The sequence below is a fragment of the Gordionus sp. m RMFG-2023 genome, chromosome 5 (assembly GCF_954871325.1).
Source record: "Gordionus sp. m RMFG-2023 chromosome 5, tfGorSpeb1-WG-v2, whole genome shotgun sequence".
Lineage (NCBI taxonomy): Eukaryota > Metazoa > Nematomorpha > Gordioida > Chordodea > Parachordodidae > Gordionus > Gordionus sp. m RMFG-2023.
The window spans coordinates 8,289,501-8,306,510 of record NC_088779.1 but is presented as its reverse complement, the minus strand read 5'-3'; the positions used below and the strand labels follow the sequence as shown (position 1 = coordinate 8,306,510).

At 28.7% G+C, this 17,010-nt stretch overlaps 2 protein-coding genes across 2 annotated transcripts; one reads left to right on the top strand and one right to left on the bottom strand.

Moving 5' to 3' along the window:
* Nucleotides 1–2,467: 2,467 nt before the first annotated feature.
* On the bottom strand, nt 2,468–3,318 carry LOC135930126 (uncharacterized). The gene is made up of 3 exons (XM_065466912.1): nt 3,046–3,318; nt 2,586–2,875; nt 2,468–2,495 (listed from the first exon to the last, which is right to left on the bottom strand). The coding sequence occupies exons 1-3, from the start codon at nt 3,316–3,318 to the stop codon at nt 2,468–2,470; spliced, it is 591 nt and encodes a 196-aa protein (XP_065322984.1).
* Nucleotides 3,319–5,929: 2,611 nt separating this feature from the next.
* LOC135929978 (checkpoint protein HUS1-like) lies at nt 5,930–16,673 on the top strand. Its single transcript, XM_065466738.1, has 7 exons — nt 5,930–6,055; nt 6,116–6,243; nt 6,372–6,548; nt 8,072–8,179; nt 13,783–13,857; nt 14,591–14,812; nt 16,238–16,673. Exons 1-7 carry the CDS (start codon nt 6,004–6,006, stop codon nt 16,403–16,405), a joined length of 930 nt encoding a protein of 309 aa, XP_065322810.1. The 5' UTR covers nt 5,930–6,003; the 3' UTR covers nt 16,406–16,673.
* The last annotated feature ends 337 nt before the right edge of the window (nt 16,674–17,010 follow it).

Below are 17,010 nucleotides of genomic sequence, written 5' to 3'. Positions count from 1 at the left end.
TTTTGAAATTAATCATAAATTTTTTATAACGCCGTGATGAAAAGTTTAAAATTTGTTAAATACTGGGAGGTTTAGTATAATAATTTTGGAGTGTTGGTTTTACTATTAATATGGATATGTAGTTTAGTTTGGGGCAGGGAGAAGGAGTCGCAGCGTAAGAATTAAAGGACAATAAGTTACTTGGTTACCGGTTCAGGAGTTAATTAAAGAGTGGACGGATAGCGATATAAACAGTTATTAGCTCTGATAAACAAAGTTTTGGAAATAATCAAGTGTTGCGACCATATAGAGAGCCCAGAGATAATTCTCGGGGAAGGAGAGTAGATATAAGACAATTTTGAATCTTGGGGAAGAGGGGTAATGAGTTGTTATAATTGCGGTAAACCAGGTCATATCGGAGATTGCCGGGAGGCGAAATGTTTTAGTTGTGGAAAATTAGGACATATAGCCCCTTATTGTCCGGGTAAACAAGAGAGATTAAGATGTGCGGGTTGTGGTAGGTGTGGGGATAATAAGGAGGAATGTAATACGAACAATTACAATGTGGTTTACCACAGAGAGGGATGAGTCCAAATGCTTTTGTGAGGACTATTGAGAGGGAGATAGTGAGAGAGGGGCGGGCAATTAATGTCAGAGAGTTAGAGAAGAAAAATATGGAATGTTTTCGATGCCTAAAGGGTGGGCATGTGGCGAGGGATTGTGAGAATTTGTGACTATATGATAGTAAAAAAATTGCAGTACAGGTCGGGGTGAGATGGTTAGGAAGGACGGAGGAGGGATTTAATCAGCGAAAAACGAATAGAGAGGGATGCGTAAATATGTTACAAGAAGGGATAGTAAATATGCTACTAGAGAGGATAGTCCATGATCCTTGTCCTAGAGTCATGATAAATTCGGGGGGAAGAATGGTTCCTATGTTATTTGATACAGGAGCTGCCATTTCGGTAATTGGTTATAATGGATATCAAAGTATTTGACCTGGGGTAAGGATAGAGAATGAGGGGTTTAGAATAAGGCAGTTTGATGGAACCATGTTAACAGCCATGGGTAGGGTAAAGATAGTCATCGGAGGAAAGGGTGGAAATATTAGTTTTATGGATTATTAATCGGAATATAAAGGCAGTGATGGGTTGGGATTGAATCACTAGAATTGGTCCATGGTATAATTTTTGGGAGGTATTTTCATGGTGTGATATATTTGTGCCAATAACAAGTGAGGAATATGCTGTTATGATCTTGAGAGAGAATGTGTTGCCTGGAATTGAAACCATGTTTAATGAGGGAACCAGAGAAAATCTTCCTAGGAGTGGAACAAGGAAGGATAATTTAAGGAGCGAAACAAAGAGAAATAATTCTAGGAGCGAATTCAGGAGGATAATTTAAGAAACGAAACAAGGAAGAACAATTCCAAGAGCGAAACAAGGAGCATTAATTCAAGGAGCGATAATTTAAGGAGCGAACTAAGGAAAAATTATTTCAGGAGCGTAACAAGGAGCGATAATTCAAGGTGCGAAATAAGTGAAAATATTTCGAGGAGCAAAGTAAAAGTAATTAATGATAGAGCTGAAATAAAAAAGAATAACTTTAAGGGCGAAATAGGGAAAAGGAGTTTTAAAGGTAAAATAGGGGAAAGAAATTTCAGGGGAGAAATGATTCAAGAGAAAACGTAGGTAGAAATTACCCGGGGCACGTTGGAGCCGTTGAGAGAGGTCATGGTATTACGAGGAATGAGGAGGAAGGAAAGGTGAAGGAAAGGAAGGAGGAATCACAGTAAGAAAATCGAAAAGTGATGAATACCACCACGCAGGAAAATCGAGAAATGACGAATACAAAGACAAAAGGAAATCGAGAGGTAATGAAGAATGGAACAATGCCCAGGGAAGAAGAATTGATAACTAAATAATTTTAGGGAAGAAAATTGGCTATGAGTACATGTGGTAAAACTGTAAAGTAATATTTGTTAAAAGATTGTTATAATATAGGATTATTGTAGTTTTTTTTGGATATATATTGTTATTATAAAAAATAGAAGTAAAAAAAAATAATATTTGTAAAAAATTATATAATATTAGATTATTGTTTTTTTTTTATATATATTATTATTGATAAATATATATAGGTTGTGATTATAAAAAAATTATTATTATTATCATAAATTGGAATAAAAGTTTTTGTTTTAAAAAATAAAAGAAGAAAAAATTATCGTGGGTGAAAAAAATTAAGTGTATATCGAAAAAAAAACTTTTACAAAGAAGAAAAGATTTTTGTTTTTGAAAAAAGAAGAAGAATCTTGGTCAACCGATTTTTGTTAAAAGCCAACATAAAAGTGTGTGGTCAAGTAAGATTAATTTTAATTAATAATAAGTTTTTTGTTAAAAGGCCAATATAAAACTGTAGTAATACCAACTACTAATTATAAACAATACGACCACTGATTTATATTTCAATTTATTTTTGATATCAAATTTTATTTATTGTTTTTCGAATGTTCGATTCTATTTTTAATATACAATATACATAAATAATCATTTATTAATTTATTACATTTCCTTCAAACAATTTAAAGTTAGATTTCTTCAATAAACCTCTTTGTAGGTTTATGGTTTCTTGATGAGCAACGTAATGTGGTATTTGTATTTGTGTTTGTATTTGCTTCATTCACTGGCACAACCATTTCTGTAACTTCCAAAGAACTTTCATGATTTGGGATAACTAAACGATTTCTTAACTGATCTGCATGCTTCCGTAATGTTTTCCCGGAAGATTCAACAATATAAGAATAAAGTCCTATTCTTTCTTTAATTACTCCCTCTCTCCAACCATTGGTATTTTCATTATTTAACCATATAGGTTGTGAGATTTCAAATTCTCTTTCCTTTGAATGTAAATCATGATGAAGGCTTTGTTTATCATTAGCCCTTACTATTTCGTTTCGGCATTTGGTCGGATCCAATCCAGACTTGTTTTCAATTGCCTCCCAAACATAATTTTAGCAGGAGATCTCCCTGTGGAACTATGCTCTCCCAATCGGTAGGTTGTTAAAACCTGTGTCATAGCTTCTTTGGGATCGCTAATTGAATCTCTCGTTGCATAATACCGACCTTTCAAAGTTCGTACTGTACATTCAGCTAATCCATTAGTTTTTGGATGATAGGGTGCCGAACGTATATGACGTATGTTATTTAAATCACAATACCTACGGAATTCCCCTGATAAGAATTGTGGTCCTTTGTCTGACACACTGTACTTGGGTATTCCAAACCTAGCAAACCATTTATTTAGTCGTTTTATCATAGCATCAGCAGAGGTATTCTGCATTAGATCAACTTCTAACCATGGTCTATTTTTCTGGCATCCAGCATATTTTGATAAAATTTTCTATATCAACATCACATCTGGGCCACCAACAATACAATCTAAAAATAGATTTCATTACATTTTCCCCAGGATGTCCCCAGTGAATCATTCCTAACACTGCATTTCTTAATTTATTAGGAATAACCAATCTCCCATTCCATTCTATAATATCACGATTGACAGAAAGCTCTTCCCGTCGATTATAAAAATTAACTATTTCTTTATCTTTATGACGATCAAAGTTTCGCCAATTTTGCTGAATATGTATTGCTACTTTTTTTAATATTAAATCTTGCTTCGACTCTTTTCGTAGAATATTTTCTGACAATTGCATATCATCTAAATTAATACTTCGAATATCCAAAACATGTTTAGAATCTTGATTCTCTTCCGAAATTTCTTGGTGTTTATTAATCAAATCTCGAATTCTAGAATCTAGTGTTATGCAACATTTTTCTTTTTCAATATTGTTGACCAAATTGCGTACTTGTTTAATCATAACCTGACGAGGCATTTCTAAATTGAATGCTATAATCCATGGTAATCCGAAAAGAGGCACCCCAGTTGTATTCATTATTACCACTGGTAGAGTCCTTGTCTGTGATCCAATCCTAACATTGACTTGGGTCTCGCCCTTGACGTCTAACGGATGATCACCATATGCAGTCAATGGACTGGTTGGCCTAATTTTTGGTCGCCCAATACTTGTCCATATATCAATTCCTATCAATGACGCTTGTGCACCAGTGTCAAAATCAAATTCAACATCTAACCCATTTATCTCTGCAGTTAGTTTTGCTCGATTCTCTCGATTTTGTTGAATCTTCCAAATATTATGAATAGAATCACTTGATGACACTCTTATATAGTTTAAATTCTTTGATTTACAGCAAACTGCAAAATGACCAATTTTTTTACATTTATTACATGCCGCATTTGTAGCTGGACATCTCACTTCTCGGTTATGAATAAAACCACATTTATAACATTTAAGTTTATTATAATCTTTATCAATATTATTATTGTAGTTATTATTCTCTTTATCAAATGTATTATTATACTTGACTTTATTATAGCCTTTATCAATTGTAGTCGTCGTTTTTATTGGATGTTTATAATTATTATCATTATCATTTCTTTTGTTATTAACATTTATCTTATTAACAACTGGCATATTTTTATTTGCCATTTCTTTATCTGCTCGCTCAGAAGCTAATGCCAGATCAAGAATAAATTGAAAAGTCAGTACATTATTATCTCTATCAAGACCGTCGGGATATAGAGCTCTAAGATCTCTTTCCAATCCCGGTATTTCCATGCCAACCATAAACTGATCACGTAAACGCTCGTCAATATCATTAAGATAATGACAACGCTTTCCAATTGTTCTAATTTTATTTGCAAATTCAGTTATGGTTTCAGTTGTTCTCCGTAATCTAACGAAATCAAATCTAGAAGCAAAAGCTGTTGACGTCGGTTTAAATAGTTTAAAACATATTGACTTAATTTCCTTAAAAGATAAAGTTTCGATCGAATCAGGATAACAAAAACGGTCCACCAACTCAATATTCTTATTGCCAAAAAATGTTAAAAATATATCTTTATATTGACATTCAGATGGGCTTACGTTTTTTAACCGAAAACTGGCTTCCCATTGAGAAAAATATCTGTGAATAGAAGTATCCAACTCGAATTTATCAAATTTAATCGTAGATAAATCCGCTATTTTTTTTGAATCTCCATTTAAGGAATTATTTTCTCCATTTAAGGAATTATTATCTCCATTTAAGGAATTATTTTCTCCATTTATCGTCGCCATTTGTAGTAATACCAACTACTAATTATAAACAATACGACCACTGATTTATATTTCAATTTATTTTTGATATCAAATTTTATTTATTGTTTTTCGAATGTTCGATTCTATTTTTAATATACAATATACATAAATAATCATTTATTAATTTATTACAAAAACTAATAATAAAATAGTTACTGCTGTATAGATATAATTATCCAATATCACATTTTACCAGGAGAGAAATGTTGGAAAAGATATAAACAACAAAAAAAATTAAATTCAAATCCTGTATTAATTATTTTTTAAAATTAATTTCATAATATTTAGCAAATTTTTGAAAAGCTAATTCCAGAATATTATTTACTAGTGACATTTTTTGCTTATCATATGCTTCAAAATTATTTTCCATGTCTATCTTTAAGAGCGGCATCTTATATTGAGAATAGTTTTTTTTTTCATTTTTTAATATACTGCTTCGCTTTTTTAGTAAAGATAAAAAATATTTTGATAAAAATATCATATTAATTTCTAAATATGTTATAAATTTCTTGTTCAATAACTATTTCCTATTAAAATAATAAATTTGTAATTATTGATTTCATAAGTTTTATCCATATCTTCCAGATTTTAAGTTACTATATTCAAATGAATTAACTAATATTTAACATATTTATGATTTTTAATATTTTTTAGCAATTTATTGCTGCTTAAAAATTTGATTTGTATTTATATCTTCATATGTAATGTTTAGTATTCGTTTTATATAGCTCTTTATAAATAATCTATCCAAATCATATGTTTTTCAAAATTTTTGGGTCCACAAAATAGGGACGATACCAATTTAAATGCGGTTGCGAGTAAAAATTACAGAACAATCATCCATCTCCAATTTTTCAAGTTATCATCATAAATATATATATCAATATCGTCATACATTATATATATATCTTAAAATAGAAATTTTCCAGAATTTATCTAGATTGGGGAAATTATGTGTAATTAGGTTTACTGATAAATTGGTTTATATTCTCTATATTGATGAAATTATTAATGGAGGAAATTGGGGATTCTGCAAAATATACCAAGTATTATATTTTACTTATACGTTTTTATATAATTGTTATTTATTAAATGTCCATGACCAACATGCTAGATAAGATAAGAATGAAAACTGTTTACAGACCATAAATCTTATCAATATATATTATTTTAGGAACGAATATTTGAAGAATATTGTATGGAAGGTCTTGACAAGGAAACTAATGAAATTTATATGGAAGTTTTGATTGAAAATATTATGAAAGCATTAAAAAATGCAGCATCAACAAAATTAATAAAAATTAAATTGACCAAGAAAAAAGGACCAACTCTTACATTTGAATTAGAAACAGTATATCAATATTACTAAAATATTTTTTAAAATCAATGTAAAGTTATTATAAAATTTTGTTTTGTAACAACATTTTTTATTGGATCAGGCCAAATTTTTGTCCTTTTTAAAATATTAATTATAGGACAATATAATTAATTTACCAATTAAATCCAATATCTTATAAAAAATAAATATTTGTTTTATTATTTTTTTTAACATTTTCAATATTTGGTTAGTTTTTTAAATTAAACCTTCGATTATATAAGAATATATATAATTTTTAAAAAATTTAACAATTTATATTGATAACAAATAGATTAGATTGGATTCTAATTTCTTCATAATTGAAAGACATTTATAACAAAAAAAGATTACAATGATTTTAATATATAAATAAATAATATTTCAATGTACATTGATAAATATAATAATAAATAAGCTTAATTGATAATTTAATTTAATTTGATAATAGTATTATTTTAAATGTATGTTATAGTAAACATTTATATATATATATATATAAAATTATGCATAACAAACAAAATCAGATTAGTGATATCAGATTGGGAATCAGTCAATATTAATTTAAAATTGTAATGGATTGGTTCGGTATCCAAAAAGTGATATCGGTACACCCCTAATAAAATGGTATAATATAATGGGTGAATAGTCTTTATAATTTATATACAAAAAAAAATATATGGAGAAACTAATATTAATTATATTAAGTTTAAAAGTTCTTGGTAAAATTGTGATATTTATAGGGTAGGGATTCCAAACATGATGAAATACATTTCTGGAAAAATAGATTTTTAAATTTAAAAAAAGGGCTCAAAAAATGATTTAAAGTTAAAATAACATATACCAGTAACATATATTAACATAAAATAACAAAAACAAAACAATAATAATATTGGATTGGATTTTTGTTTGAAAATTTTGGCTTAATCAGATGTTTTTTAAAAACTGGTAAATATTGGTCCCGATCTAATATGATCTGATATTTTAATATTGCCGCAGTTCTCTAATTAGAAAGTAATTGAGAGGTATATAAATATTTTAAAAGTAACGAATAACTTGAAAAATGGCAGTTACTTTTGTCGTTTTAGCCTGCATTTACAGTTAGTGCAAATTTGCTGCGAAATATATAAAAATACACAAAAATACAGGCATATTTTGTATAGTTCGCCACCGTGAATTTGTAGTAACTGTGAATGCAAGGTAACTACTCATTCATGGTTTGTGCAAATTAACGGTGGAGAATACAAAAATACAATTTTATATATTTCTCCACAAATTTGCGCCATCTCTTAATGAGAGGTTCTGTAACTAGTTACTTTAATCATTCAAAACCATTTTCTAAGTTAGAAAACATAACATAAATTTAGAAAATTATATATTTTTTGGATTATGATGAAATAAAAATTCATTTTAAAAAAATTATAATTTTTGCCATGCTGACAATTTTTACCAGTCTTTAGTATAAGAAAGAAAGGAAGAAATTCAATTATCTAAATCTTTTTCTTTTTTTAAAAAAATAGAGTTCAATGTTATCCAGTACTCGATCCATCATACATGATATTCCAATAAATTTAATATCAAAAAAATTTTGGCCAGACTTTCAAGCCCCTGATGTTTTGCCTTTCGATGTAATAAATTTTTTATAATTATATATATAATATAATACTTTCCATTATTTATTCAAAAATTAAAGTTCCTTTTTAACAAAAAAATCCTGTCTCCTGATTGATTCTAGTAGCACTAAAGATTACCGTAAATATCAGAATTTGCACTTTCATAGATTTTGGCATTTTACTAACACTTTATTTGATTTTGCTGTTTGATAAAAGCACAAGTTAAGTCCTACAGAGCTCACGTCAGCTGTAACTTTATCAATAAAATATAGGCCATATAGCTTTTAAAAATATTAATGTTATATTTCCTTCCTTTGTCACCTGATTGAATATGACATTTATAAAATGAATTTTAAAAAATCATAAATCTGGAGGTAAGAAATATTTTCATACCTAGGTCTAAAAATATTTCTACTGGCCTGCGGGTAGGCTCGAGCGATTTTTACAACAAATTTTCCAGGTTTTTTTATAATACACAATTAATATTGTTACAGTTACAAGTTGCTTCATCAAATAGTAACTAATTCCAATTATTTGTTTTTTTAACAAATTGAGCAAATTAAGTAATTTGTGATTTTTTAAAGTAGCCAGTTGTATTTATATATATTTTTTTTACTACCTACATTTAAAACACTTGAATTTAATTGGATTGAGTTAAATAATTATCTCTAAAAAGTAGTAATAAGTAACTAGTACAAGTGTTAGTCTATTTGTCACTTCACCTATTTGCTTTAAATCGCTAATTAAGTCGAGGATCGAACCCGAACCGTTAAACAGTATTAACCGTCATTAACTGAATCTAAACCAACCGTCATAATTTGTATCACCCAAACCTGATTCAAACCCCTAAAAAGGGAGTCTTAACCTTTATACATTTAAACTGTCTAATATATTATTATCTATCAATTATAATTGGTCTTTATTGAGCCTATAAAATGTTATATTCAATTATTAAATACTAATAGAAAATTATTCGGGTTTGTCTTAATATGAAACAATTATGAGGTTCGAATAATTCGTTTCGTTCGAATCCAATACTTGAAGAATAATTTGCTATATTCGAATAATTGGAATTGGTAATAATTATTAATATATTTTTTTAATAAAATTTAATTATTTATCATTTTATTAATAAACCTATCAATCTGACAAGTAGATTTTGTTTAACAAGATATACATCAACTGCCTATGAAAGGCTTTTCTTAGTTGTAACTAATTTAATGTCAAAAAATCGCATATCTTACCCTGCATTCATCTGTGAATTCAGGGTTATAAATAATAAACACTTTTTAAAAAAAAACTCTTTACCTTAAAAATTGACTTGGTAATAGATTAAATTAATATATATTTTAATTTCATTAACATAAAATTTCCGTTTGAAATTGGATATGCAATAAAAAAAAATTCTGCCAATATATTTTCGTACGAATTATTTTATAAATTAAAAAAAATAAATTATTTGAATAATTCGAATGCTGTCTTTTGTATTCTTCGCCGCTATCACAAACATTTAAACAAATTAATGAATCAATAAGTAAGAAATAACTATATGTAAATATGACTTAGTTTACTTCTAATATATATTTTTTTTTATTGATTCTCATTATCCATTATACCAATGATTAAATATTTACAAACTATTATTAAAATATTTAAAAAATAAGTGGGCCAAACAGTATTCTATAAACCCTTTCTCTTACTTATTTGAAATTTTTCAGACATGATAACGACACTTTTTAAAACATAGCTATACCAATGAAAATACTTTTCTCCCAGATGTATTCGATACCGAAAGATAAAATCAATACATTTCCTAACAGTAACAATCAATCATTTTTAAAGTTTTTACTATGGAGGTATCCTATCAGTAAATATTTTTTTAGCCACGCTAAATGAACTTTGAACAGATGTTCTGGATGTTAGTGTTATATTAATATTCGGAATATTTAAAATGGTGAAAATACTCTGTATAGTAAATATTATCTTTATTTAGGTTTTGTTTTCTATTTAAATTATTTTCATCATGCGCTTCTAAATTTTATTACATTTATTTCTGGAGCTTGATGTATATAGGACATTGGGAAATTTAACGATTTTGTATCGACTCTTTTCTCTTTCTATTATCTGGGTTTTGAATCCATCAACTTAAAGCATGGGTGGAGTGTGGTAGCTATTACTACATACTTATCATATATTGATTTTCAGCGGAATTATCATAAATATCAGAAAATACAAAAACATAAACTTATCTTCCTTCACCCGAAAATTTATTTTCGTTTCTTATTTTCATTACTATCCCTGAAATCTCTAAAGTGATTTAATTTATATACCATATAATGTCTGAATAGAAAAAAATACTTAAAAACCTTAATGAAGTTACATTGTCTTTGTTTCATGAATATTTTGTTTTAAATAAAAAACCCTCTTTCAAATCTTTTGCTTGCAAATGTATGTAATTCCTTTATTTCTTCATAAGTCACGAAATAGAATTTGTAAAATTAATATAGAGAAAATAAGCAATTTTATTGTTTCAGAAATGACTTGGATTAATTAATCAACACTTGGCAATTTTGGATATGAGGCTCTCGCCTTTTTAAAACCTAAAGGAAATAAGCTTTCAGTGCTATCCGGCGTTCCTTAAGAATATTAATATCTAAACCAGAAAATTGGTTTAGAAATTTGGAGATCAAATTTTTTATCAGTCCATGTGCAGTTTTCATAGTTTATTTTAAATATCTCAAAATATTTTATATGGTTTTTAAATTTTATTTTAAATATAGTTTTTATATATGTAACATAGTGTTATATTTAAATTATTTTAATATATATATATTTTTTAAAAATAATTAAAAGTTTTAAATTTTAAAATTAATCATTTTAAATTTTATTAAATCAGAGAACTGGAACCATTTGCACTGCCCGGCTCGAATTTTTTTTTCAAAAAATTTTTCGGCCCATCTCAAGTTTTGTGCACCTGCTTGATTTATTTAAAATTACATTTATTTTTTAATTTTTATAGCTAATAATGACGATTTAAGATATTCGGTTTTCAAATATAATTTTTTAGGCCCGACCCAAATATATTAAAAAAAATTAAAATGCCACCCGGGGCGGGTTTGCAGATCTCTATTAAATATTAGTACTATATGTTAACAAGATGAATAATATAATAAATAAATAAATAATACAAATATTTAATTTATGTGAAAATTAAATATTTTCTACATTTCTTTTTTTATCAAATGAATTTATCAAGCCAAAAAATAAAGTACAATAAAATTAATATAATTATACTTTTTTTAAAATTTACAATATATTATTATTGTGATAACATATTATATCAGCTACTATTCTAATATAGCGACCAATAACCATTAAAAAATAATATATACATAACGGGGGGAATTCTAAATAATTTATGGAAGATCTAGATTAATCGGGTTCAGGGAATGAACCCATGAAGCATGTGAAATTAGATTTTATAATCTGAATTCCTATGCGTTGACGTAAGTAGACGCCTTCTTTTGGGTCTCCTGATTTAGTTCTCAAGGCTCTACCAATCTTTTTAATTAGGTTAAGAGCTTGACTTACAAAGGATGTTAAGGTTGTCATGACAACTGGTACGAATTTATACTCATCAGGAATATCCACATATTTATTCTTTTTAAAATCTTTTGTTTATTTTAAAATGACCTTATTGATGTTAGAGGGTGAGAGGAGGTCAACACAGGAGAAATCCCATGCTAGAAATCGGCCATAATCCCAAGGAATTTTTGTTCCATCGGGTCGTCTCCCATCCGTAAAGAGACCTGGAGGTTCTAAAGTGGCAGGAAAGCCTGCCGACTGTAAAGCCCGTTTTATTAGAGCATTGCGTCTGTTATGCCGGATTGAGCATCCACTGTTAAAGATGCATTGGAGGCAATGACGACCAGTTTGACTTACTGGCTTCTTGCACTTAGTGCACTTATATGAAACGAAACTGAGATTGCCACATTTAAGCGAATGGCAACAGCAAAACTGAATTCTTGATTTGAAAATTCGAGATCAAGATTTTTATAGGGGATGACACCCAAGTATTCATGTCCTGAACCTTGGTTGAGGGAAGCTAATAGGGCATGATCTTCAGATAGCAAGGTCGAAAAGAGGTAATCAACGGAACCTTGCAATCATCGAATTGTCCCAATTCTTTTGTTTATGGGAGGCTGGTGTTTGACATTCATCTCCGACTGAGGCTTTCCATATGATATAGGCTTCGTCAAGCAGTGCATCTGGCAAGGACAGGTGATCATTTATTATTTTGGAGCTTGCCAATCTGGACGAGATTAAACCACTAATTGATAAGGCTATGGGCGATCGTAACCTTAAGTTTCCTTTATTGCAGAGGAGAGTGGCTTGATGCCATGAATTGGAGTTTAATTTGAGATTAGTTATTTTTCCATGATGTTATTTATTATAGATTTATATGCTTTTAAGTGATTAGGATGTTTAAAAACAGCAGTTGATCGTAGAGCATATAGGATCTTTGGTATATTGAAGAAATTTTTAATTAAAAAGATTTATGTATGGGAAGTCGTATAAGTAGTTCTTCCATATTGTTTAAATTATTAAAAGTAGCTTGGAAAAAGGCTTCAACTGCTAAGTAACCTCCAACTGGTGAGCCAAGATGTGAAATAAACACCTAATTAAAATTGACCTTAACAATCAACACAATAAAACGGTCTGTCTTCCTAAAATCCTTCATTAATAGCTTCCATGCTACTCCAGCTATAAGCTGCTATGCGAATCCCCATATCTTACAATATGCTGAATATAGGCTTTCTTCTTCAGAAGGAATTCAACAGGGTGACCCTAGGGTCGATATTATTCTGTCTAGGAATAGACAATCTAGTTAAAAAAAATTAAAAGCAGCTGCCTGTTAGATCTTCATCTCTGATACATAGATGACGGGATTATAAGCGGCAGCACAGAAGAGATAGACAAAGTCATAGAAATTTTGAAAAAAGATTAGCCAGACATAGGCCTTCTCTTAAACGTCGACAAAACAGAATTCTCTCAGCTCACCTCTCAATCTTCCAACTGCCACGCCTTTAAAGAGGTTATGGCCGAAGAACTAACACATCTTGGCTCACCAATTGGAGCTTTTTCCAAGCTACTTCTAATAATTGAAACAATATGGAGGAACAAGTTATACAACTTCCCACACATAAATATTTCTTCTTAATTAAAAATTTCTTCTACATTTTCTATTTTTAAAAAATAAAGAATTTGAATTTAACTATAATTTTATTTTAAAATGTATCGATTTTACAATTTCTAGACATAAATTAAAATGTAATACGATTTCGATATTTAAAATGTATCGAGACATCGTTTCGGTACCTTGACATTTCGAAAGTAACGCCGATATTATTTGATACACACATATATATCGGATGCAATATCACTATATTAACCTTCAAGAAAATTTTGGTTATACATCCGACACCATCTAGTTTATCTGTATTACATAAATCCGTTAGCATTATACTATTTAGGAAAGTATATAAATGGCTTAAAGAGAGAAAAGAGTATATACATTTTATAATCATCTATTATTGAATTTATTCATTTTAAATCAGATTAGCATTCGACTTCCGCATCTAAGAGTTCTGAAGAACATGTTTGATCGAATCAAGCAAAGGGCCTCTCAAATAGTAAAAATAAATAATAAATATAAAAGGGTGTTTTAATTTTTCCAGACAGATAAAAAAAAAATTAGTCAGCACTTAATGTTGTTATGGAAAATATAAATTTAATCCCAATATACGCAAAAACACAATTAAAACCTAATCGATTATTTAAAAGTACTAATAAAATTACCGGCATAGGGGAATCATCTTTAATTATTTAGTTTAATTTTGGATAATATCGCTGTATTTAGTTACTGCATTAATTTACTACCAACCAGATTGGGTATAGTATATTTTATATATATCTCACGCTTACAAATTTTGATGTATTATACGATTTATTAGATGAATATACTATCAAAATCAACAGATTAACATCCCTACTTCATATCCTTCTAAAATTTCCCATTATTAATCTCTATGTGAGACTTATAATATATTTTATGGTTTCAGGCTTAACAATATTCTCTTGACAAAAATTTATTATCCAAAATTAGCTATATATTTTAGATAAGTTCTGGGATCTATTTACACCTCAGATCCTTCCTAGGGTCAATGTAGCCTGCTATAATAAAATATTTTGTCTGGCAAAATAAAAAAAGCGTAGTCCCTATACCCTCCTCCTCATGAGATAAATAAAAAACACTTGTAAAAAAAATATTAAAATTAAACAATCTTATTTTGGCAGTCTAAATAAAATATCTCTTTTTTTTCACAAATGTAATATTTTACGCGTCCATTTAAAAAATAATAAAAGATCATAACGGGGAATGGTAAAGGCAGATTGAGTTTCAAAATGGAAACCGACATTGTAACCCTAAATACCCGCTTTAAAGATTCGATATTTGCATTCGAAAGCGATTTTCCTGCCATTTATGACAACAGTTGTACATCTTTCACTCAAAAAATGGATAATTTATACACCGTTGGTTGTGACAAGCATCTTAGAACACCTGCCTCTATAGATCAATCTGATAAGGTTTTTTTACATCTTCGCGCTTTTTATCTTATTAAATTTTATGGTTTTATACATATAGTTTTTTTTTATTACAATTTTTTCATGATATATTATTTTTAGTTTATTAGCATATGTTTGGTTTATCTATTATTATTAGAACTACAATTAGATCTTATAATTTACATATTACATTGGCTTAGCCAACATTTATTCAGAGAGGGGGATTGAGTTATAGAATTTTTTTGTGGGGGGAGGGGGTTCACTCTAACTTTTATTTGTCCGGCCATCGTCTAAGTCCCCTCTATGAAAAATTATGATTGGATATTTTGATTTTCTAGGAGTTTTTTTTATTTTACTTCTTTTAAAATATGTAATATCCTTTCATCTCCGTTAAAGTTAGCTGAAGAATTATAATCACTAATTCTAAAATCCAAGCCAATGTTAGCGCCTATGTAGCTTAAAGAATTTTTTTTATAGCCAACAAAATGATTTAGAAGAAATTTAAAGGCTGCTTTTATTTCTAATAATTAAAATATAGTTCTGAATAATGATTTTTAGATTTAAAAAATAGGAATAAATATAAATTTAGGTATATTTTAAAAATAATTATACAATTTAAAAAATAAAGTGATGTCCAGTAGAGATTTGCAAATCACCCCATGGCCTGTCTTTTTTAATAAATTATTTCGGTTCGGACTGGTTTTGACCGAATATTATTTTAACGGGTTGGGTTGGGTATTACATTTTGTCAAATAAATTGATATATTTTATAATTCTTGTAAGAAACAAGGCGCTAATATTTTTTATTTGTAGAATATTTTTTTACAATAAAAAAATTAAATTTTTCTATATTTAAATAGTTTCGGGCGAGGTCGGGCGGTCATTTTATTTTGAGTCGGGCTATACGGGACAAATAAAACAACTTTTGAACCGGACCGGGCTTGAAAAATTAGACCCGATGCAGATCACTAATGTTCACCATGCTATTATAAAATTAAGAAGAAAATTAAGTCGAACTAGGGCGCCGCCAAGGCATTCATTTTTAAATTATATCAATGCTCAATACTTTATTGTATATTATTCCAATTCCTTTCGGAGACTAAAGAAAAAAAGTTATTAGCAAAATAAAGAAAAATTGCTATCATGCTAAAATGGATAATAAAGGAGAACTAAATACCTGATTTGTGCTAATGACGACTATTATTTCCTTTCAGGTTTATGTTTATTGACTGGAAAAAATGATTGATGATTATCAATCAAGCATTACACATGCACCCATCCAAATATCCATTCATTTTCGTTCTAGCATAATGCTAATTTTTTTCTTATTTTACTCAATAATGCGTTTTTCTACTATTTACCAATTGGGTTAAAGCACTAAGATATACTAAATATGCACATGATACAGCATTATAAAGTATAATTATTTTTACAATTATAATATAGATAGTAAAAGTGGATCTCAAAAAAATTAGCGCGATTTTTACATCCTATCCCTTTACGCCCGAACGTGCCTGTATAAATATAAAAGATAGGCGTTCAATTCAGATATTTTTAGTAAGGGATGACTTCGAATTTCAATACATATTACCTTGTTTCGCAGAAGTCACTTAAAACAAATATTTTAAAAAAATTTATAAGAAATTTCGAAGATTAGTTAGTTACGGACTTATTCTTGTGATCAGGAATTTTCACATTATATATTTAATAAATTAATTGAACATCTAATGTTTAGTTTACAAATAGATAGGAGTGCCTATTATAGTTTGGGAGGCTTTAAGGCTAGCGGACGAGTTTTCTCGGGTTGTTCCAACCTGAGGTGGGTTAATCTTTAGAATAGGTTTTGGCGGTTTGAGTCGATAAATTTATCAATATCAAGAAGTCTCAGAGATAAATCTATTCAAACAATAAGTCACATATTCTGCAACAGAATATTAAAATTAATACTATTCTTGATAATCTTATAAAATAAAAAAGTATTATTTTATAATTTTATTATTCCTAATATTGAAGATCTTATTTGACTGGAAATGTATTCTAAAATATATAAAGTATTCACACTTGGTTGTAATCATAAGGATATTGGAGCGGTTTTTTTACAATTGGAAGCCTTTCCTAATATTAACCCCTTCAGGTGGCTCTTCTAAAATAAATAGAGTTACTTTTCAAGTCTGTTTAATTTGATATTACTATGAGATGTTTCTTTATTTTAGCTAAGG

Bases quoted from the DNA above. Each gene is read 5' to 3' on its own strand.
- LOC135930126 (XM_065466912.1), bottom strand. From the start codon at position 3,318: ATGCAGAATACCTCTGCTGATGCTATGATAAAACGACTAAATAAATGG. The intron at 2,876-3,045 runs GTTTTAACAACC...TTACATTCAAAG, and splicing joins CCAAAGAAGCTATGACACAG to GAAAGAGAATTTGAAATCTC. The intron at 2,496-2,585 runs GTTTATTGAAGA...TATTAAAAATAG, and splicing joins AACCATAAACCTACAAAGAG to AATCGAACATTCGAAAAACA.
- LOC135929978 (XM_065466738.1), top strand. From the start codon at position 6,004: ATGCGGTTGCGAGTAAAAATTACAGAACAATCATCCATCTCCAATTTT. The intron at 6,549-8,071 runs GTATATCAATAT...TTAAAAAAATAG, and splicing joins TTACATTTGAATTAGAAACA to AGTTCAATGTTATCCAGTAC. The intron at 14,813-16,237 runs GTTTTTTTACAT...ATTATAATATAG, and splicing joins CTATAGATCAATCTGATAAG to ATAGTAAAAGTGGATCTCAA.